The 24,749-nt window shown below is 43.0% G+C and overlaps 1 protein-coding gene across 5 annotated transcripts in view; it reads right to left on the bottom strand.

The window, feature by feature from the left end:
* The window catches only part of DAB1 (DAB adaptor protein 1), a 713,425-nt gene that overhangs the window by 59,860 nt on the left and 628,816 nt on the right, over window positions 1–24,749 (bottom strand). For all 5 annotated transcript variants that reach the window (XM_081088461.1, XM_081088458.1, XM_081088460.1 and 2 more), the window contains 4 exons: window positions 4,241–4,372; window positions 3,504–3,623; window positions 3,017–3,055; window positions 1,363–1,428 (listed from right to left, as the gene is read on the bottom strand). In XM_081088461.1, coding sequence (XP_080944587.1) covers window positions 1,363–1,428; window positions 3,017–3,055; window positions 3,504–3,623; window positions 4,241–4,372 — 357 coding nt within the window. The remainder of the gene's footprint in view (window positions 1–1,362; window positions 1,429–3,016; window positions 3,056–3,503; window positions 3,624–4,240; window positions 4,373–24,749) is intronic.

Genomic DNA, 24,749 nt, shown 5'->3' with positions numbered 1-24,749 from the left:
AAATGTGAAAAACAAAAGGTGCTCTCTCCTCAGAGGAATATTGGTTCATGGTTCCTTTGGCCCCATATTCAGGTACTGCCAGGTTGTACTTGAATATCTGCCACTGAAGACAAAGATGCAACTTACTGTTTGAAGACAGAAACTTTGCCAGTGATGATTTTAAACAAAACCTCCAAGTACAACCTCACACTTGGATCCAGTCCAGACAGATCAGGTGGATAAACATACAATGTGGGTGTCAGGGACACTGCCCCCTGCATTGAAAAATCTGTGTATACCTTTTGACTCCCTGAAAACAGTTGTCCTTGGGTATTTATCAGGAATTGGTTCCAGGACACCGCCCTCTCCCCCTCCCCCACTGGACACCAAAATTGGTGAATGCTAAGTCCCCTGTATAGAATGGCATAGATCAATGCATACAGTCAGCCCTCTTCATCTGCGGATTGCCAACCAAAAATCAAAAACAGAACAGGTATTTATTGAATTAAATCCACATATAAATGGACTCATGTAGTTTAAACCCATTGGTTCAAGGGTCAACGGTGCTTAGATTATTATTCCACAGGGCTGGTTAAAACTGAGCACTCGATGGAGCCAACATTATACTTTGGTCATTAATAAGTCCATGCATTTGATGCAAACTGAAAATCTGTTTTGTTTTTATTACACAAGTAATGTGCGCCCAAGGCAGAATAACAGACCACACAACTAAGTAAATTAAGAAAATTAAAATCACTTATGAAATACGTTAAAATTGTTCCTACTTCTCTAATGTTTATATTCAAATGAGGACTGAAATTCTAATTAGTGAAAACTGGAGGTCGTCATATTTGTTTGATGTGTTGCTAGGCTGCAATTACTCAAACTCTTTGATGGAAATGCATGGGGAAGAGCACGAGCTTAGCCTTTCACACCCTTGCCTGGGTTTGATCTCAGGCCTAAATAACTGTACAACCCTGAGAAAGCTACTCAACTTCTCTGAGTCTCAGCTTCCCCTTGTAAGAGTGGAATTCGAATGCCTACTTCATCAAATACTTGTGAGAATGAAATGGATTAAAAGTGTGTTCGTGGTTTTTCACATAAGCAGACATTTAATTTAGAAAAATGGAATAGCTGATGTTGGAGTCAACTGAAAATAGTTAAGACCCATTAGAAGTTAAAACACTGTACCCAACTGGTCATTAACCATTCCATGATCAGGTATGAAAACTGCTGGTAAGTTGGAGGGAAGCCGAAAGCAGAGGTATCTTAACCAGCCTGGAATGACTGCATGGAGTGTGTGCGGAGAGAGCCCTGGTCCTTCAGACCCTGCAGGACATCTACTGGTGATGGCGCAATGCTGAGAGAGAAGCGATTTTATACCTGATAAATGTTTTCTTCCGTTTCGGGGTCACGGATTGGCTCGTGTCCAGCCTCAAACACAATGTACTATCATGCAGCGGCCAGAGAGGAAAGGTCAGAGGAAAAAGAAAGAGGGAAAAAAAGGCATTTGGAATTTAAGATACAAATCACAGTGAGCATTAAAGAAACGGGCACAAGAGAACACATCTTAGTGAGACCACTGAATTACTGAGGTACCGGTGGGCCTCGCACATTTCCGTCTTTTCTAAAGAAATCTGCAAATGGCTGGCAGTCAGTCCTTCATGATGATTGCACGGGGCCCAGCAGCTCTTCTGGAGTCACAGCCTCCTCACTCAGTGGCATTTGTCTCAGTACTGCCTGCCTGCGTGGCATGCTGAGTGGGAATGACGTCTCCTGGGAATGCCTGGGTCCCAACTTTGTAAACTTTGGGTCACAGCAGTCGCCCCCCTTTGCTCAAGGCTCAGGTTCCTAAGTCAACTCTGAAGTGCTCATAAGCCCCAAATTCCCTCATCCCATAAATACCACCCGGATTTCATTCTCAGTTTTAAGCATTAGCTATCAGATTGCCCATGTGCGTGTTTGGGACTCTAAAGGACAGGCCCATTTCTAAAGGCCAACATTCTTCATTCTCTGGAGCCGGTTGGCCAAGGGCGGAGCTCGCATTATAAACAAATCCTCGCCTCAGCATTCACTGTAAAGCAAGGGCCGTCACTAAGGCATTTGACTTCTGTTAGTCTTATGTGCTAGATACTTCTTCCACTACAAGTTATCCATATTATGCTGCCTTTAAAAATCCATTTTATCTTACTTTCGGCATAGCAGCTTTCTGTGTGAAAATATGCATTCACACCTATGCATGTGTGACACACACGTATCTAGAACCCACGTGCGTCCCAGTTAGAATACAAGTTTCTGGTCTTCTTTTATGTCCAGCAAGTACATCTTTGGGCTTCTTTCTCTCCTTGGGAATAAGCATTTGGGGTGAGGGGCGGAGGCCACCTCTTCCCTTTTCCCTGGACCTGTTTGAGCAGAGCATATACCTGAGCCCAAGGGAAGTCATGTCTCTACACACACCTGGGCTGCAACCCTGAAGAGCGTGCAGAGAAAGCTGTGGGCTGCGATGTCTCTAGGATCTCCCATTCTCTCCTCACAACAGTCCCTGGGCACCAGCCAGCTCATCAGAGGGGCGGCCTGGCTGATCAAGCTGGGAGAGACTTCCCACAGCCTTTCTGAAGCTTACAAACCCAGCCTTTGGGTTTGAATTCAAATGTTGTCAGAACGTCAGTCCCCATCTCCAGTTCTTGACTCAGAGAAACCACCTCATTATTCAGTCTCTCTCATGAACTTAGAATATTCAAGAGACTCATGAAGACGTTCAGCTCCAGGATCAGACATTTACAGCTCGTGGAGGGGGATGAGGCAAGGCAAGATGGGAAAGCATATCACCACACCCCATGTTACGGATGCTGGTCACACTTCGGCTCCTTTTCATGGAAACTGGCTCCTGTGGGGGCTGGCAGCCCTCACCCTCAGAAACCACCTTGTCCCTGTCTAGGCTCCGCAGGCAGCCGATGCTTCAGGTCTCAGATGCAGTGTCTATACCACAGGCCTAGCCATTCCGGTCCCTAAAAACCCATTTGGTTTCAGAAATTACCTGGTACACAGGATCTTCAACATCCTCTTCCAGAATTGTCTACGGCAGAGCGAGGGCAGGGAAGGTGAGAGCAGAGGACATAAGGAGAGATGTGAGACTGGATTCAGAAGTTACAGGACAGTAAAGAAGCCAGTTCTGCATAGGATAGGCTGGGGGGCCATCAGGTAGAAAACACACAGAAAAAAACAACAAAACCCTTGCAGCCACCCCCACCCACTGTAACAACAGCAAGAGCAATTGTGTTTCTTTCGTTATCCTCCCCTGATCTTCCTCTGGATTCAAGGTTTCCCTTTCTCTTACATGTCTAGAATTTCAGAAAATAAGGGATCATTTCTCACAGCTCGCTTCTGAGCTAGTAATTTACACGAGAGCCTTTCATCTGTATTGCTATTTGGAAGCAGGAAGAGAAGCCCTGACTGTCAGTTTTCACATCTATTTATTTTAAGCCCCAATCTTCCCCGGTACCGGGATAAACTCACAGCTATACCTGATACACAGCTTGTTCACACTGCTTATCCTTTTGTGCCTTTTTCTCCAACTCTTCTCTTTGCTTCAATTCGTAAATAAGTTGAAAGAGATCTCTCAAGTCCAGAATAACAGGTTCAGCCTGGAGTGGAAGGTGGTAAAACACATTATTCATAAGGGGATGCGCCTGAGCTGCGAAAACCCAGTTTTGTGTGCGCTGGCTACAACCCACAGCTCTTCCTTTTCCCATTAAACTGAAAGCATTCCATCTTTAATTAACTCTACCTTGTTTGTATTGGTTTAGCAAATTGCATCTAGGCTAAAGTTCATTTCTCCAACTAATTATATTTGTAAATTCATAATAATCACAGGCGTAAAAGGCAATGCTTTTATTTATTAGTAATTTCGGATACGATAAAATTAGGGTAGGCCTTATGCAAAGTGGCTATTTGTTTTCTCTTATTTTCTTTTTAAATGAGGCTATGAACACAAGGAAACTTATTTGTATACTGTGCCTCCAAGCCTGCTTAATCAGAAAGGAAAATAGTGAGTCCTTACGAAATACCCATTAGTAAAAACAACAACAAAACCGGATGGGCATGAGAGTGTTTTCCCGCTTCCAGGCTGTGTATCTTCTCTCGATGGGAGCCTGAGTACCGGCATCACTGAGGCAAACATCACAGTGGGCTTCCAGAGAGCAGAGTGCCACTGTCCCCTCAAGTCACAAGGGAAGGTGCCCTCTCTGGATGGGGTACTCACCGCTTGGGCTGTTTTTATGGCCACAAATCTGTGGTTCCCTTCCTTCCCACACACGTAGCCAAAGGCCCGGTGGTCTGTGATGTCCTTTGCAATGTAGGAAATTTCGTGAACAGCATGGTGATGCTGAAGGGCCTGCGAGAGACAAAAGGAAGAGCATCTTTGAGGGGACTTTCCCTTTGAGCTGTGAATCAATGAGAGATGCATTTCAGCTACGTGTGAACAGGCCCGCAGGGCTTGGGAAAAGCTGTTTGGTCCAGATGGAAGAAAAGAGAGCTGTGCCTGCCCGTGAGAGAGGGAGTCTCCCCTCCAAGGTCTTAGTGCTGTGACCGGAGAGGTAAACAGGGCTGCTCATACTCAGGCTGAGCGTCTGTGTGCCGGCTTCCTTCAGCTTGCCGAGCCAGTCAGCTCCACTCAGTGGCGGAGGTTTCTGCTACATCCTTCTTCTGACACAGCCCAGCTCGAGTTCTGGCTGGATATGTAACACACTCACATACCAGGCGGAAGACCTACCCTGCACGGCCACAGGGTCGCCATTCACAATCATAGAACCGTGCCTTTGCATGGCTACGATGTTCTCACAGATGGTGACTGAGTGTCTTGAGGAACAAACCCCTTTCTCTAACTTGTCCAAAGTCACCATCTAGGCTAGATGTGGGGTCCCCCATATCTCAGGCTGTTCACGAACTGGTCCCTCTCTCTCTGTCTGCCTGTTCTTTTATCTGCTGGTTCGGATCTTTTCCTCTTTCAAAGGCCATTTGAAATAGCACCACCTCGTGCCGCCTCCCCTGAGCGAGGCTCACCCTCCCGCTCCCTGCAGGAGTAACAGGAGTTACTTCTGTGTTTCCAGGGAATGTCAGTCCCAGTGATGGTGAAACTCCTGATGGGCTCTTCACATACAGCTCCCTGGGGGCCTGCTTCCCAAGGCCTTCTTCTCTGACATATTTTCCTGGTCCCTTGCCTGTCTTCCCCACAAGTCTGTCTTCCTCATCTCTGTCACCCCAGAACCTTGCACTGTTCCTGGCCTGAGTTGTTGAATAAGGTAAACTGGGATAGCTGGTCAGTAATTTGAAAATCTTTTGAAACTGACCTCCCTGCCTTGATTGTCTAAGCTTCAACAAATAATGTTCACCATCCTGTTGGTGATAGTGACCTTTACAACCATTTGCCTATTAAGTCTACCTAAAAATATGCTCATTAAACAGTACTCTGTGTACAGGAATATGTATGCACTGCTTAAGATCTTTATAACTTGAAGGGCCTTTTCATCATGCTGGCTATTAAGAAGCTTGAATTCTAGCCACTGTGTGGACAAAAGGCACTCACTATATGGGCCTCAGCGCATTCCTCTATCAAATGAGATGTTTGTATCAGATCAGTGACTCCTAATCCAAAGCCCTGGACCTACTGGGTCATTAAAGGTAATAAAAAGAACTCCCAAGCAATTTTGAACATCTAAAAAAGCTAAACAGAAATGAATAATTATTCCTAGTAAGACTGCACATTTCATTGTGCATGCAAATGAAAATGCCAAGTTTATTTGGGATTGTACCAGGTAGCTATACTCCTTAGCTAATCTTGGAGCAGATTCTCATTGGAAATTCATTATGGGCTCAAATAATTCAAATAGGAAAGTGAATGACTATCAATGCATTCTTTTTTTTGGGGGGGGGGCGCACAAATCTTCCTCCTTACTGAGCCCATGGAGGAAGACATGGCACACAATAGGAACTATGTCATGAAAACATCGGGAACCACTGGCCTAGATGTTCTCTAAGGTCGTGTTCTATTTCCCTGGATCCGTGAGCCATCAGAACCTCACAGCACACAACCAGCCTCTGAGGGCAGTGGACATCTGCTTCTCATGCCGGTCATCACCGTAGTTCTGGACCACTGGCCCGGGTCTTCCAAAACATCTCTTCCCAGGCTGGTGCCACCTTTCCAGGCTCCTGACTGTGAATCATCCCTGCAGAATCTGCTGCCACACCTTACCCTTCCCGATTCTGACCATTCAGTAACCTCTGTACTCCCCTTGCGAGGCTCCCTTCAGCATCATACCCTGTCCAGGTTGCCCACTGGCCACTGGACTTCATGCCTGGAGGGTGTTGTCAGCGCCCAGTATCCCTAGCTGCTATAGTGGACATCACTGTATAATTCCAGTGGATTTCAACACAAACAAGGTTGGTGAAGAAAGAAGTGTGTGTTAGGAGAATAATCAGAATCCATTCATCTTTGTTTTATTAAGAGCACATATTTTGCCAGCAGAAGAAAACTGCTCAAAAAGCGGTAGCTTTTTCATGGTGTTAATGATGTAAAATTGATGAGACTTATATTCACACTACGTGGGGGTATTGATTTATAGGCTTTTGCGAGCGCCAATGGTAGGCAGCAGGAGAAGTGGGAGACAAAGACTTTCTCCTCTCCCTTTCCTGAAAGTAGTCCTCTCTCTGCATAATGTGGAGGATGTTATCCACGTTTCCTATTAAATCAAAGTTTGACGACAGTAGCTTATTGATTGCTAAGTGGAATATTGCTCTAAAATTAAACCGCGATTAGAAGTCTTCCTGGTGGAATTAGATTTGGCGATGATTGTGCAATAGTAACATATCACCTACGATGCAAGGCAGCAGACAGAGATGATGTAATTTACCTGAGAATCCTCATTAAGTGTTTTAAAATCAAAACATTTTTAATGCCTAATGATACCTAATATTGCCTTGCAAAGTATAGCTGCATGTGTGCATAAAGTGCTTAAAGATATTTGTAACATTGTCTTTTTCCACAGTTATTTTTATGACATGTTAAAAAGGAATGCTCAGAAAGTGGCTCATTCATTTGGAAACTAAGAGTCCGTGAGGGGATGTGTCTCCACTTTCTACAACCTTAACCGTGCAGATATAATATAGACACTTGGAAATACAAATACATTAGAATCCTGCTAATCCCACAGTCGTATTATCGCATTCATCTTGGCAACTCAGAGGATCTTGCAAATACTTGTTCATTGAGCCTCAAAATTGCTTCAGGTCTTCCAGGAGATTTTATCAGCACAATCAAAGACAGTTGGAGCCTTAAACATCATCTACTTCAATTCTGTGTTTATTCATAAAAGAACTGAGAGAATTCTGGCAGGCCCAGTACTAAACCCAGGTCCTATTCTCCCTACTCAGGATGACAAAGAATGGAGAAAAGGAAACAAGATGACATAGAATCAAGGCCTCCTTTTCTTAGACCCCTGGCTCCCTAGTCAGGTCAAGGGCACACGCCTGGCTGCAGGCTTGGTCCCCGGCCCTGGTCAAGGTGCATGTGAGAGGCAACCAGTTGATGTGTCTCTCTCACAAAACCATGACCCCTGACAAACTGGAATGAAAAAGGGATTGATTGCTGGATAGGGAAATACAGCTGAGGCTGTTCTGGATTTCAGCAGGAATCTGAGATCAGAGAAGGTCATAAATCAGGTCTGAGTAAAGGCCAGCTATAAGCATCTTAAAGAAAAAGGACAAGCCAGCATGATCTGGAAGTCACTCTCGGAAGCCCGGCCCTCCATGGGAAGATGAGGTGAGGGAGAGAAGCATTGCTTCATCCCAGGTTTCTGTGGCAAGTTCCTGGGACCTCATGGGTTGTTCTGGAAGCATCTGAAATTCCTGGGCTTGAGGGGAATGGGGAGGAATCTGGTCATCCTTCTTCCACATCTCTTTTGAAAACACAATTTTTGTTTGGGAAAAACTTAGTCTAGATATTAAAGCACTGCCAAAAATCAAAGCCAGTTTCAAGTTTTAAAAATAGAGGTTTCACCCTGGCTGGTATGACTAAGTTGGCTGGGTATTGCCCCATGAACCAAAAGGCTGCTGGTTCGATTCCCAGTCAGGGTACAGACCTGGGTTGCAGGCTCTATCCTTGCTAGGGGGAGTGCAGGAGGCAGTCAATTGATGTTTCACTCTCATGTCAATGTTTCTCTCTCCCTCTCCCTCTCCCTTCCTCTCTCTCTCTCAAAAATCAATAAAAATTCTTAACAAAAAGAGTTTTCAAGAACACCCCATCTCTCTGCCACAGCTTTACTTACTCTTCCTGCTCAGAACCCTCTGCATTACTTTGTGGATGAAAATTGTTACTGAACAATTCCAAGGGCAATTCAGAGATCAAACTCCTCAATCCAGTCTGATCTTCCTTTTGTGAGTGAACTTCAGGGTAACCTTGGCTGCAGATAATCTAAAGAACTCATCTCTCCCACTTCAGGGTCTGTACTTTCCCTGTGCCATTGGTCACGCTGATCTCACTCTTCAGCCCTGACTCACACTTCATCGGCTCCACATAACTACATCACATCTATGCTTCGAGGCCTGGCTACCACATCCTGCTCATCCCTGACTGTCCCATTCCCCTTAGTCATAATACCTGTCCCTAGATCTCATTGCATTGCATTTGTTTTTCTATCTGGGATGCTTCATACTTCTTAATTTTGTTTCACATTTATCCATTCATCCAGTATTTCACACCATATGTATTTCTTGAGAAGCTGTTATGTTCCAGGTCTCATACTAAGTGCTACATCTATGCAGATGATTAAAATGGAGTCCCTCCCTCAAGGACCTAATAATCGCATAATACAGAGAAGCAAAGACACTACAGCAAGACAAGCTTTATAGTAAATGTGTGAGTAGGATGTTACTTGGGGTCACAGTAGGAATGAAGAATGGTGTCAGAGAAGTTTTGACAAAGGAGCTGACCTTGAACCCAGCATCAAAGGATAAATGGGGAGCCCCCAGAAAATTAGGGGAAAGAGCATCCTAGGCAGAAAAAACTAAGCATGCAAAACCTCTAGGTCCCAAGAACATACTTTCTCTCCACTATGGGGATGTGAGCTCCTAAAAAGAAAGATTGATTTCTGGTCCTTCTCAATCTTATCCTAGCTCCTAATACTGCTCCTTTTGAACTATAAATGCTCAATAATGTTTGATAATTTTTTTTAAAAAAGAAGGAAGAACCAAGCATCTGAAGACATACATTGCACAAGGTAGTTGCTCAATAAATGTTCAATGAATGATTGAATCGGATTAATTCAAGACATTTCACATAGGATTCATTTTGTGAACAGAGGGTTTCGTATCTGATCATCACTAAATCTTTTTTTTTTTCATTAGCATTTCCATGAGCCATTTACCAATGTTTAAATGAAGTATCAAATTGTTTGGAGGGTTACCATCTGACAGAATAAATTACAGAGAAGACTTAATTTGTACCATGGTTCAATACAGCCAATTAAATACAGTATGGATTAGAAAGTCATCAGCTCAGACTTTGCCACTAGCTTTTTGTAAAGAATAAATTCTACTCCATTTAGCCTTCATATTATTATTGTGTGTGTGTGTGTGTGTGTGTGTGTGTGTGTGTGTGTATGTATGGGTATGAGTAGGCAAAACTATTCACAGGAAAAATACCCACCAGGATTCCAGTGAGTTAAAAACAAAACAAAAGAAAATAAAAAAGCAAGTATGCAGATAGACACAATAAAAACAGACATATAGAAAAATATACTCCTTCACATTATAGGCAATTACAGTAGTTAAAACCTCACAAGACAAAAGCTCATTATAAAGGCCTTTCTCTCTTCTAACATATTTTTGGATGTGTTTGCTGCATCACAGCGCCAATGAGGCTGGAAGGCAACCTCTGTACCAGCCCCAGACACCCTATCATCATATGCTATATAGAGAAGGTCAGAGTGAATTCTTCCCAGAGTTCCCATCCTAAGATCTTCCAGAAGTTTACTCAAGAACTAGACTAAATTTCCAAATACCCCAGCCTCTAGCTGAGGAGGCAGTGTGATAACAGAAGAAAGAATATGGACTCTGGAACCAGAGAGAACACACTTCAAATCTAAGCTCTTTCCTTTATCAGATGTGTAGCATTGGGTACATCACTCTAACTTTTTGTACCTTATTTTCTCTCCTTTTATAATATAAAGAATGATATAGAACCTAAAAGGTTGTTGAAAATATTACATTGATTCATATAAACTATATCAGATATTAATGAAATGCCATCCCCTTCCCCCCCCCCACCCCCCCAAAAAGAGAAAATAAAGGTTCCCACTCAGTGTTGACAAAAGTGTGGGGAAACAGGTATTTCCTTGGGCTCCTGGTTTTCTGTGTACAATGGGGATAATAGTAGTGCCCCTCTGTGGTCCTGTTAGGAGGATTAATGAGTGAGTATATGTAAATGGCCTGGAAGGGTGCAAAGCTCATAGTAAGAGCTATGTAAGTGTTGGCCATTATGGTGATTTTTGTTATTTGTTGAAGTGTGATTTAGTGCAACTTTTCTGGAGGGCAGACCGGCTGTGTATTTCAAAGCCTTGAAAACATGCATAAACTTTGACCCTATGAATCTCTTGTAGAAATTCAATTATCTGTAAATAATGTAAAATGTGGGCAAAGATTTGGATGCAAGATATTCCCCGAAGTGCTATTAGACCAGTGAAAAATTAGAAATGCTGAACATTAACTGACTGGTTGAAGAAATTGCATTTCTCTATACCATGAAATAATACGCAGTCACTGAAAGTCATCTTGGGGACATTATTATTTTGTGGTGGAAGTATAATCATAATATCTTGTTGAAGGAATCAAAAGCATACCATAAAATAGTATATTTAATATACTCCTGTTTTTAAAAATAAAAGTATGCATTTCCGTGTGTGTGTGTGTGTGTGTGTGTGTGTGTGTGTGTATGAAAAATCTGGAAATGTATCCAATACAATCTTAACAAGGGTTCTTTCAAGTGGTGGATTACTACTGATTTTTAAAATCTTGCTTCTTGCTTATTTATAACTAGAGGCCAGGTGCACAAATTTGTGCACAGGTGGGGTCCCTTGGCCTGGCTGGTGATGGCAATTGAGCCTATTTGGGCCGGCCAGGGTGAGGGATCACAGGAGGTTGGCTGACTCTGGGAGGTTGGCTTTGTGAGCACAGTGACTGACCAACAGGGGGCATCGCCTGCGTTGAGAGTCTGCCCCCTGGTGGCTAGTGCATGTCATAGTGACCAGTTGACCTATCTATATATAGATAATTTTTAAAAATTTTATACTGATTTATACTAACTATATAAAATACTAATATGTATTAAAATTCTAACAAATATTAAAGAAAAATGCACAATGCTTTGTCTTTCATATTTGAATTTGGTGAATTTAGTGTGCGCACCATCATTCATTTCTACAACCAGCCTTGAGCTTCTGTCCTTCTCATCCCCCCATAATCAAGTCTTGTCATTTTCACTCCCAAACACCTTTGACCTTGGCCATTCCTTTCTATCTCCACCACCAGACCTAGGTCATAGCCATGATTTCTGGCCTGGATTCACACAGTAGCCCCAGACCATACTCATGTACTTTTTCTAATAGTTACACCAGAGTGTGAAGGGACTGAGGGGAAATCTGCCAGATTTAATTAGGTCAATCTCATAGGCTTAAACCATATTACAAGTTCCTCATTGCTTTTAGGGTAAAACCAAAAGTTTACCAAGCTATGGAAAATATAAAATAGGCAAAAACCTTTGCCAGGGCCCCTGCCTGACCTCTCGTGACCTGGCCTTGTTTCCCCCCATCTGGCCATTCTCCAGTTCCTCAAAAGCATCATACTTCCACCTCAGGTTTTTGCACATGCTAGTCCATCTGCCTGGAAACCTCAGGACAGATGTCTGTTCTCAAAAGTGCCCCTGAATTTCCTGCAGAGACCTGGTCCCCAAGCTGCAAGACCTCTCAGCTTTCTGGACTTCTCAAATGGGCCACATACATAGAGTCAGCTCCAGGGCGGTGGCAGCAACAATATCTTTTTTCCTCATCTTCTTATCTTGAGTGCTTCTTGACATTTGGCCGCAAGCATTTTCGCTACACAACTAATTGGCCAGAAGGAAATTTTGTCATTAAAGATAAAATAAAAAATAAGAGGAACATTAAAAATGACACAACAAAACAAACTATTAATAATGTGATTTAAAAACGACTATTGCAAAAAAATCTTTAAGGTCTTTTGTTCATAGCATTATACATTTTTTTTTGGACTTGATTCATTTCTTTGTTCAGCAATGCACTTCCCCTTTTTGCTTCAATTTCTTCCTTCACTAAGAGAGGTATCAGTTTCCAACTAAAAATATAATTAATGCTCTCACAGACTTGTTGTAAATTAGCAGTTGCCTATTTTATGTTACTTGTTGTAAATTAGCAGTTGCCTATTTTATGTTTTCTGTAGCTTGGTACTTTTGGTTTTAATGGGTAGGAAGGGATAATATGTTCACCAAAGGATCTGCAATCTGTGTTATCATTTTCAAGCTTAGTATGCAATCTGACTCAACATGTAGACTTGCAATCTGGTTTACACGTAGTTGTCATCATGCACTATTTTAAGACCACCACATCTCCTCGTCACTGTATAGCCCATTATGAAGGCTCAGCTTGATAAAATATAATGGAGACATGACACTAAACTGACAACCAGCTTACATACATTAAATCTTCCAAAAGCAAACCAAACTGTCAACCAGCTATCTTATATTTCACGGTGAATCATCTTATGGCCAATTAATTGTACCACAAAAATGTTTGCAGTGAAAATGCAAAGATGTTTATAGCAAAGATGTTTGTGGCGAATATACCAGATGCCTCCTGAACATTAAGTATGGTGCCTGGCGTACAGTAGGAATTCAGTATGTATATATTTTTATTGTGGTGAAGATACATACGTTTACCATTTTAACTTTATAGTTCTGTGGTATTAAGTAGATTCACATTGTTCTGCAACATCACCGCCATCTGTCTCCAGAACTTTCTCATCTTCCCCAACAGACCATCCACCATTAAACACTAATTCCCCTTCCCTCCTTTGCCCCCAACCATGGCGACCACATTCTACTTTCTATCTCTTTGAGACTGCCATATTTAAATGAATATTTTGAATGAATGAATGTCAATAGGATCGTGAGCCCAAGTCTTCCCTGAAACACACTACCCCAACCTCACTGACTCTTTGCTTATTTGTGCCTCTGTTTCCCTCTCCAGTCTTCCTTTCCTCAGCTGTGAAAATAAGGAGATTGGATCCAATAAATTCTTATGTCCTTGTTTGCTCTCGACACTTCTTTAAATCCTTTTTAAGTTTTATAACAAGATGACAGCTATAAAAGACAGCTTCCTAGTCGCTCTCTACACACATGTCATAAACACACGGCACTGGAAGATGGGACTGAAGCCGTGACCTAAAAATAGAGAGATGAACCAGTTAACCAGCTGAGAGCATCCTAGACCCATGATTTGGGTTTAAATTTGTCTAACAGGCCAAGTGCAGCCAGGTGTGCTTCATCAATTAGCAATCACCAGAGTGACAACAAAGCAGATTTCAGTGCAGGAGATGTAAAAACCACGTTAAACAGAAAACAGGCTTCAATGTGAAACACTAATTTCCTAACACTGGAGTTCAATCCAAACTCCATGTCCCATGACCTACGATGTGGCTACAGCATAGCCACAGTTGGTGGTGGGCTGGCCTAGCTGTCTGCTCTCACTCCATTCTCACTCCTCCCCCAAAGCCCTTAGGCACAAGGGTACACTAGGCCCCAGAGATGGTTTAATATGCAGTTAGAGCTCTCAAAAGTCCACAGTGGTGTGTGTATGTATGTGTGTGTGTGTGTGAAGGCAGGCGGAGGGCTTCTGCTACATACTCAGAGTAGTTTGTACATTGTGCTGTTTTGTCCCCACCTCCAAAGGCATGAAGTGTGATGGAAGGATCTGAATCTCAGCTTTGAGGCCATGGGCAAGTCACCTTATCTCACTGGGCCTTAGTTTTTTCACCTACAAAATGGGAACAATCCCTCCCTTACAGAGATGTGAGGAAGATTACTTGACATGCCTAGCAGTGTATCTGGTAGATGGTAGGCTTTTAATACCTTGGATGTTATCCCAGGCAACCTAGATTAAAGTTATCAATGTAATGGCTACGTTACATAGTGTTCAATTGCCAAGCATGGTTCCCTCAGGTGAGGTCTTCCTTAGAGCGGACAGGATAATAGTTTAGGAGTAGCCAAAGGGTGGTGGGAAAGAGAAAGAGCTAAGAGTTCAAGAGAGAGTTTCAAACTTTATAGCCTCATCTAAGAACCTGGGCCTCCTGATCCAGAGAAATTTAACCTTGTAGTTTCCAGTTATATAAATCAGTGAATTCCTTCTGTTGTGTAAGACTGAGGTGAGTTTCATATTACTTGCAAACCAAGAGCTTTCCGAACAACACAATAATCATCGTTATCCTTATTTTAGACAACAGAAGACAGTCTCAGAAAGAAGTGACTTGCCCAAGAAATATCAGGCTAACAAGGGCTTTCAGAAAGTCTTTCAACATGCAAGTCTATGCCTGGTTTATTGTTAGTAGTAATTAATATTGGAATTGAAATTTTGAATTTGCTTTAGGTACATATTAGTATAAAATAAATGCATAGTATTAGAAAGCAAGATTTTCAGTACAAGAAAAATAATATGCAAATATAAAATTAAGAAATGACCTAATCATTTTACATTTTAATTGGAAATATCAATATGAACTCATGATTTAAAAACTATATTCTTAGCACTTTTCACAGGAAGTACTTAGAAACAATGAAACCCCAGCAGCAAGGAGCACACCTAACATGGCTATTTATTATCTAGCTGTCTATTCATCGATCACTTAACCATTTGCAAATATGGCAAAAGGTAAAATTTTCTGTTTATTTAAATGTTTTCATAAAAATATGTTGGAGAAAAACATAAATCTTAGCATGCTCCCTTCTCTACCTCCCATTCCCTCTTCCTCTCTCTGAGAACAGGAGAAATCAAGGCACTGATCACTTGAAAGTCTTAATTGCAAGTAGGATGCAGACAAAAGGCTTTTATCAATTCCATCAGGTAACCACTGGTCCAACACAGAAGGTCATTTAGTGGCTTAGAAGTTCTTAAAGTTAGAGTTTTCTTTGTCCTTGCATTCCTATGGCATAAATAAACATCAGCCAGTACTTTTCTATTTTCTACAACCACATTTTTAATAGTTAAGGTTGACTAAATGTGAGAAAAATTTACACTTCTGAAACTCTGGGGGAAAAAATATCCCAAACTTGGAAGATTCTACAAATATGCATAAGGATTCAGATTTTATTTTTATTATATTAATAAAGGGTATGATTCAGAGAGTGCCAACTATATGCTAGGCATCCTGTCAAGTCCTCTACATACAGAATCTCCATTTATTTCATTCACCCAACAGCCTTCCATGTCACTTCCCTGCTTGTACTGCTGAGGTAACAGAGAGGTTGAGTACTTGCCCAGGTCACACTGCTGATAAAAGGTAGACCCAGGGACGGCTGCAGACCCAGGCAGCCTCTGTGCACTTGAACACAATTTTGAATGTATCTTAACTGCCTATATTTTTCACTCTCCTCAAAATCTTATTTTTATTTCTGTTAATTCCTGCATGATGAATCCTAATAACCATTGTAGGTGTTCAGTAATGTAACCAATGATTTCAACATTTTAGCTTATGGTGTAAAATTTCTATAGCAAGTAGGTAAATGAGTGTGAATGAATGGAAATGAAACAGCATGTTTTGCCACAAGTCACTGCAGAAATGAGGTGATTATATTTAATGGAAAATTACTTTCTGCATTGTAACCAGTCTGAAATTAACCTCCGCCTTGGTCACAGTGAAGGCTTGCATGCCAGACAGAAACTTACCAAAAAAATGAATGTGGACTAAAATAAAGCCAACAGGATGAGCGCTAGATTAGAGGTGAGAAGGCTGGGATTCCAGGTCAAGCCGTCTTTATTTACAAATTAAGGTGGTGGTAAATATGGATTCTAAGATTCATTTTTTATTAAAACACTTGGGTTCTAAGGAAACACATGACTGTGGGTTAGACACAGGCCAGCATCTGAAATCCAGGTCTGTGCTACTTGTGTCACCTTAGACAAATCACCCAGCATCTCTGAACCTGGGTGTCCCATATATACTCCATTTGATTGGGGTGAGAACTAAATAAAATCATGCTGCTAAAATTCTTAGTATCCGGCCTGGCACCTAGTGATGCTTAATAAACGGCAGTTCTTCTCCAGATCAAAGATTCTGTTATCTCAATGGTCAGTTATTTTTCCATGTTGAATGGTTCCCTCCCAAAATCTGTATGTTGACGTCCTTAAAATCAGTACTTCAGAATGTGACCCTCCTTGGAAATAGGGATCTTATAGATTAACTAGCGGCCTGATGCACAAAATTCATGCAAGGGGCTTGGCCCTCGCAGCCTCGACCGGCCCTCACAGCCCCAGCTGCTTTGGCTGGCCCTCGCAGCCCCAGCTTCGTCCAGTTGGTCGTATGGAAGGATGTCCGACAGTCGTTCAGCTGTTCGGTCTAATTAGCATATTAGCTCTTTATAATATAGGATTAGTTAAAATTAGGTCATACTAGAATAGGGTGTGCCTCTAACCCAATAGGACTGGCGTCTTCATAGAAAGAGGAAATTGGACACAGCCACATGCACAAGGAGAATGCCTGGCAGATATGAAGGCCGAGATTGGGGTGATGTGTCTAGAGGTCAAGGAACACCAAAGATGGCAAGCAAACCACCAGACACCAGGAGAGAGGCATGGGACAGATCCCTCTCACAATCCTCAGAAGGCATCAACCTTGCCAGAACCTTCACCTCAGACTTCTTGCCTCTCAGGACTCTGAGACAACAAGCCACTCAGTTGTGATCATCTGTTACGGCCGTCTTAGGAAAGGAATGCAGTCATCTCCTTAGTTTCATCTCCAGATACCTTCATTTGAGGAGTTTGCCAAGAGAATACAGGGGTGAAACAACAGATTCTTAGGTATCTAGTCTCGTCTCTACTCCCTCCATGAGCCTTAATTTTCTCGTCTCTAAAATGAGGGGCAGGACTGGTCCCAGCCAGCTCTGCTCTGCTTTTCAATGCAGGACGGAAAACCCTTTAGTTTCCCTATTACCGTCGGACCTGGCTACTTAAATCAGAGGCTGGGTGTAGTGCAGCGCTGTGCAATTTATAGCCACATCTATCCAATTACTTCCCATTTAGTGCTGTGCAGCATTTCCCCACATGCACCGCCAGACCACTGGCATGGTGGGCTGAGCTCTCTGAGTATCAGGCTCAGTTGTTTTTCTTACACTAATTGGCCCCATGATTTGTTAGGTTGTTACTGTGGAAAATGAACTGTCAGTAAAAGAATTCAGCACAAAGTTGCCCCCTCATTGAAAATGTGCCAAACACCATCTCCTTCAACTCACCTTAGGGTCTCAGAGGGAAACATTGGCATGAACTAATATATTCTAACCCCTCACTCTATCTTTTCCTTGTTAGAGGTGAGAAGACTGCCTCAGAGGGGTTAAGCAATGTGCCCCACCACTGTTTAATCAATGTGTTCAGAGGGGGTGCTAAACATCGGTGTGATTGCAAACTTCATGCCCATTTTTCTACATCAGATCATCTCCTTCAGGGCAGTGAGGGCCAGGTTCTTCCCAGATCTCTGCTCATGTATCCCTCCTTCCCATCCTTCCTGGAATATATTTTCATCCCTGCGCCAGACTCAGAGACAGCTGCACCCAGGGCACAGGTGAGGAGGTCTGGCTTAGTCGCTCAGTCCTTCTACATAAAATACCACCAGCTACTGGCCTGGCTGTGACATGCCCCCAGAATCAATTCTAGTAACCGGGCTCCTCTGTGTCAGGCACTGTGGTGAGGGCTGGCAATACAACACTAGAGCTGGTCAGATCCTTGCCTGTAATGAGCATCATATTCTCTATGGAGACAGGGGGTTAGGTGCCTTTGTTTACTATTTTCCAAGAAACCCATTCCCTTTCTCCCTAACACATATCACAGTCTGTAATTATCCCTTCTCTTGCATGAACTCCCTGGTTAATATCTGTCTCCTCCATCAGTCTGCGGAGACTAGGAAAAAAGTCCCATGCCCGTTCCTGGCTCACCACCACTTCCCCAGCACCAGCACAGTGACAGACACTGTGGGGCTCAGTGATGATTTGTGGAATGAATAAGTGAATATTGTGCTCAGGCTATACCAAAGGTAAGAACAGGGAAGGCACAGAGGCCTGAGTGGACTCAATTCATAGGACTTGACCAGGTAAAAATTAGAGACCACGGGGGTAGTAGGAATCAAGACACCTCACCCAGAGGCATAACAAAGACACGGGGAGCTATAGAATAGCATTTTATAGATTGGCAACTGTAATCAGATTGGGATTACTGGACCATAACACGCTAGGCAGAAAGTGGCAGTGAGAAGGCAGGCAGGGGCGAGGGATGCAGGATTTTTAAGGCCTGGTTAGAAAATTGGGGTGGTGCCCTGGCCGGTGTGGCTCAGTTGGTTGGAGGATGGTCCCATACACCAAAGGCTGGCAGGTTAGATTTCTGGTGAAGGCACACACCCAGGTTGTGGGTTCGATCCCAGGTCGGGATGCATACAGGAGGCAACTGATTGATGTTCCTCTCTCACATTAATGTTTCTCTCTCTCAAAATCAATTTTAAAATATTAGGGTGGTGGTGAAATTGGCTAGCTCCTTTGTACTCCACTCTGCTGTTATTCTTAACTGCAGTAGAGCCTTTCAACAGGCTGCAGAGGGCCCCATCTCCCAGTCTCCATGGGAGGTTGGATGAACATCAGTTGGTAAACCTATGTGAGTTTAATGTGGACTAACCTCACCTGCCCACCTTTTCTAATTTTTCTAAACTGCTCTGCACAGGTCTGGGCTGTCTGCACAAGCTCCCACTATTCCCTCTCCCTCATTTTCCCATTTATGCAGTCCTGCTGCATAAATCCTAGTGGAGCTCAGCTCTTTCTCCTACTGTCAGTTAAATAAAATCGGTTTCCACCACTTTAATGTCCAGCTGTGTTTGTCCCTGACAGCACATCAGCAATACAATCTCTACTATAGTAAGGCCCTGGCTCTGAGCCTTTAGGCACCACCTCACCTGTTAGGATCCCGGAAGGGGAGGCAGTCTGAGGGTCCCAGAGTGAGTATGGACAGTGCTTAAGAGCACCGGTGCAAAGCCTGGCTCCTCCATCACAAGCTGTGACCTCTGGGCTCGTCACTTCCCCTTCCTGTGACTTTGCTTTCTCGCCTGTATAATGGAAATCACTGTGTCCATTTCATGAGAGTGCTTATGAGAATTATATGAGTGAACACATGGTGCCCAGAGCACAGGAAGTGTGTAATAAATGTGATATTGTCATCTCCAAGTCACTCAAAGCACAGCCTATGAAGTACCACATTTTCTGTTTATGCAACATATAAGTCCTCCCCTAACACATGTCCTGGGGCACAGTCAGCACTTAACTAATATCTGTTGAGCCAATGACTTAATGTTAGAAATGCTCACCTAGGCTGTTATTATTCACTCCCATGTGCTTGCCTCAGAACTGGGCTGTGACTGCTGGGTGTGGCACACTTGAGTGCACCTGCCCGTGGTACGGAGTTGCACATTCTATAACACGAGGCAGATGAGAATGTGAGCGAGTCCTCGTGATGCCCAGAGTGGGGCCATGAGTGGACGGGACCAGAAATCCTGGAAGCTCTGGACTGGACTGAGCAGAAGAACTGGGCTTGAGCCTGATTCATTCTTTCCTTCCTTTGTGTATCAAAATGGAACGAGGGGACAACGTGATAGGAGTTGTCAAGTTTTGAAATGAATAATAAGATGTATTTGGAGTGAGGCACATAAAAGAGATGAGCTAAAAATACAGCGGCTCCCGGAGCATCTGGGAAGCAGAAGGATTAGCTGGGCGCCTGCAACTGCAGCAGAACAAAGGCACCTGCTGAAGGGACGGTCTCCCGCACCGGTGCACCTGCGAGCAGGTGAGCGAAAGGAGGACGACACCGGGGTTTCTTCCAAGTGCCCTCTCCCCACTTCAGGACGTGCATTCCAACAAATAGGCAGCCCGGGGTTTTTCATCATGGGATACAATAGGAAACATCCAGGGGCTTGGGAGGGGGTGCTCCGGAGCACCTCCCATGTTCCTGATGCTCAGCTTGCCTTATGAGATCAAACTTGCTTCTCATTACAAGCCAGTGAGGAAGGCGTCATGATCACTTATTTGACAGAGAGGAGCAGTGAGGTTCAGAGAGGTGATGTTGCAGGCCTAGTTCAAATAGCTAGAAAGTGGAAGTCCTGAGATTGGGCCCCTCCCTGACCCTAACTGTCTAATTCCAAAATCCAAGAGCTTGACAATATACTGCTTCTTACACTTTTGTGTGTGTGTGTGTGTGTGTGTGTGTGTGTGTGTGTAGTGTCCTCTGCTTAAAGTACATCTCCTAAAATCTCAAACTATCTCTACATCCATCCATCTATACATCTCCTTCCCTCCTTCCTCCCTCCCTCCGATCCCTGTTTTGATAAAAAATTCCCATTGCTTTTTTTTTTTTAAAGAAACTATTTATTGCCCTGGCTGGTGTGGCTTAGTTTGTTGGGCGCCATCCTGTGCACAGAAAGGCTGCCAGTTTGACTCCCGGTCAGGGCACATGCTGGGGTTGTGGGCTTGATTCCCAGTAGGGGGCGTGCAGGAGCCTTCCCTAACCTCCCACGCTAAAGTCCTCCCCTCAGTTATACCCTATTAGGCACCCTTCTTCATGGGCTTTATAATATTTACTAGAGGCCTGATGCACAAAATTTGTGCAAGAGTAGGCCTTCCTTCCCCCAGCTGCCGGCACCGGCTTCCCTCTGGCACCTGGGACCTGGGCTTCCCTCGCAGCCCTGACTTCGTCCAGAAGGTCATCCAGAAGGACATCTGGTCTAATTAACATATTATGCTTTTATTATTATAGATTACTCAAAATTAATTTGTTCACTTATTTGTGTTCTTATTTATTGTCATGCCTGCCTTACTTACTATTATATTTCCAGTGCCTAGAATCTGTCATATAGTAGCTGATCAATAAACATTTCTTGAACAAATAAAACTCTTATTCATCTGACAAGGCTCAGCTCAAAAGCATGCCCCCCCCCCCCCCCACACACACACACATACAAATACCTCCACTCCTAAGCTGGAACCAGTATCCCTTTTTTTGAGTTCCCATAACACTCTCCTTTCCTATCACAGCCCTTATATTGTATCATAATTACATATTTTTTTTTTGGTCTATTTCTCCAGCTATATCCTGGCCCCAAGAGTGTAGGGGTAATGGGGTCTTTTAATTATTATAATCTCAGTGTCCAGACTGGCATCTGGTGATAAGTAGGTCTTAGGAAAATGGTTGTGAAATATGTAGGCTGATGAAGGCATGGATGAATAAGTTAATAAAGAAAGGTAGAAAAAATTCCATTTTGTTTATTCTTTACAACTTTATTAAAGGCAAATATAGGTTCTCTCAGGCTTTTTGAAATAATAGTTCACATTTATTTACTGTCTACTTGGTACCAGTATGGTTGATCCTTGATTTACATAATGTCTAATCCTGACAGCAACCACACAAGATAATCCTATATAATAAAAGCCTAATATGCTAAGTGTCCAGTCGTCTGTTCAACAAATCAAAGCGTAATATGCTAATGCTATGCTAAGGCCGCTCAACTGCTCACTATGATGTGCACTGACCAACAGGGGGCAGATGCTCCTACCAGTAGGTTAGCTTGCTGCTGGGGTCTGGCCAATTGGGACTGAATAAGACAGGCCAGACACACCCTAGAGCCCTCCTATGGTCCCTCCAGGGCTGTCCAACCTCCCACATCCCTCCCTGGCCCCGATCATGCACCAGTGGGGTCCCTCGCCTGGCCTACGCCCTCTCAAAATCTGGGACCCCTCGGGGGATGTTGGAGAGCCAGTTTTGACCCGATCCCACAGGCCAGGCTGAGGGACCCCACTGGTGCATGAATTCATGCACCAGGCTCTAGTATTATACATAATTCCAATTTTAAAAAGGAGGAAACTACAGCTCAGAGGGGTTAAGATTCTTAACCAAATTTTCACAAATCATAAGGATTCAACTGGAACATGTGGAATTTAAACTTGGGTCTATGTGAAAACAGCTCACCGAACCCATCGTCCTCTAACTGGAGCCCAGTGCCTCTGGAGCACAGGAGTGAACTTCTTAGGCAGATGATTTCTATTGTCCCTTTGACCTCTAACATCCTGTGAAAGCATTTTATAAGCCATACTAGGAAAAAAAATTGAAACTGCACCACATAAAAGTTTCTGATTTATCACGTGGGGATTATGGCTTGTTCCATGTTTAAAGATATATAAAAAAAAATGAGGATTACAACTTACAGATCAATGTTATAGTAGACTGTGAGCAGTCATGAGGCCTTTTTAGAGAGCTGAAACAATACTCCACAAAAAGTGGGCAATTCTTAGGCTCATATACTAACTATATCTAATGTCGACTGCCCTGGGGGTCTTTGAGAAAGATTGGGAAAAAGGACACATTGTAACTCTATCCTATAGACCATTCACATTGTAAAATTACCCTTGGGCTAAATGTTCTTTTTCAAGGATAGTTAGATAGACCTGAGTATTTCCTCAACTCTGCTATTTCTTAGTTGCATGAACTGGGACAAGTACCTTACTTTTCATTGTCTAAGTATCCTTATCTGTAAAATAGGGCTGAGGTAGTCAGGGTAGCATAATAATTATGATTGATGACTCTGGGGCCAGATGGTTATTTTAAAAATGAGCTCATTGGTTTATCCATTTACTCAATCAATAAATATTCATTGAGCACCTCAAAAGAGTCAGAAACTTTTGGGTGGATAAAAAAATGAGCAAAAACAAACACTCATGGTGTTTATAAGACATAATATTTAATATTTCCGAGCCTCAATTTCATCTGTAAATTGAAGATAATAGGGTTTTGTAGGGATTAAAAGAATTGATGCATATGCTACTTAGCACAATGTCTGAGAAAGTATAAGTGCTCAATACATGTTAGGTGCTATTATTAGTAGTAATAAGAGCTGTAAGGGGAATGGTAATTAGCTCAGTTCCTAGAACACCATGGGTGCTCAGTAGACACTAAACATTGTTGAGTGATATAAAATGTTAATATAATAGGTTGTATAATACAGATATAGTTTCTCATAAGATTTTTTTTATCAACAGGTTTCATCCTTACCACTTCTGGGGCTTTGGAATAGGAAGATTTTGGGGGACCTTAAAAGTATCTAAGACCTGCCCCTATTCTCAAGTACTTGACAGTCAAAAGTGAAAACAGGGTTAGAAAAAGCCAACACAACATAAACTCTAACACAAGTTCATTACATTATATGTGTGCATAAATGGGCACACATATAATTTTCAAAGGCTACTACACACAGTGAGTTAGAAGGAAAGGGACTCCGTGGAGGGAGGAATGGGTTATGAAGACATCATGGGAGGAAGGATGGATTGGGATGGGCTTTGAAGCCAGTTCTGTATTTAAATTGATGGTCAAGGGAAGGAAAATATAATTCTAGGCAGAGAAGTGACATTTGCAAAATATGGTAGCTCCCTCAATTTGCACTTGTCTTGACTGAGGATATGAGAATAGGGCATGGCAGCGGAGTACACAGCTTGTCCAGGCAGAGAGTGAGTGACAGAGCAGGGAAGGCTCTGGATGCCCGATTAAGGAGTTTTGAATCAATCCAGTCACAACAGTAAAAGGCCAGAGGCTAAGGGGATGATTTACTAGGTTAAAAATCCCAGCTTCATCATCCCTAGCAGTAGGATCTTGGGCAGGCTGCTTAACCTCCCTGAACCTCCGCTTCCTCATTTGTGAAATGAAGATAAAAGTAGAATCTACTTCATCGGGTTATCATGAAGATGAAGTGAATCAATTAATTATTATATGTATCTGCTGTGAATGGTGCCTGGCACATAGTGAGTGCTATATTGTGGTTATTTTTTCAAAAGTTTGCATATATCCAAAAAAAAAAATGTGTAACAAAATCAGGCTCCTAGCTATATCGTTGTTCATTTATTCTCCTATTTGTTTAGCAGCACTGACTGAGGGCCTTCTCTAGGGCCGAGGAATACAAAGACCATACATCATAGCCTCCACCCTCAGTTTGCTCAGACGCACAAATAATGATACTACATATGGGACAGGACAAGCTATCATGGAGGTGCTGTATTGCACTGAATTCAAGATGTTATAGACCAAACCAAAGCCTCACTGCAGAGATGTTAAAATGTGAGGAAAATAAGGATTTTACAGTCATTGAAACATAATATATGCAAGGGATAAAGCAGTACAGGACATGGAATGCCCACATCTACCCAGCAGACGCAGGGGTGCTTCGAAGAGGACTTAGGCTGAGGTTTGTAGGATGAATAGGAGCATGCCAAGCTGGGTGGGAGAGGCGACAGTGTGTGTGTGCAGTGGGGTACCGGGGTATGTTAATGAATTACTGAAGCTCTGAGACCCAGGGAACAGCATGAGCAGGCCTGGGTCATTGGAGCAGGAGGAATTTGGGAAATCAGATCCCTGAGGAGAACGTAAGGA

Source organism: Myotis nattereri (genome assembly GCF_964212035.1).
Source record: "Myotis nattereri genome assembly, chromosome: 3".
NCBI lineage: Eukaryota > Metazoa > Chordata > Mammalia > Chiroptera > Vespertilionidae > Myotis > Myotis nattereri.
This window is presented reverse-complemented; position numbering and strand designations above follow the sequence as displayed.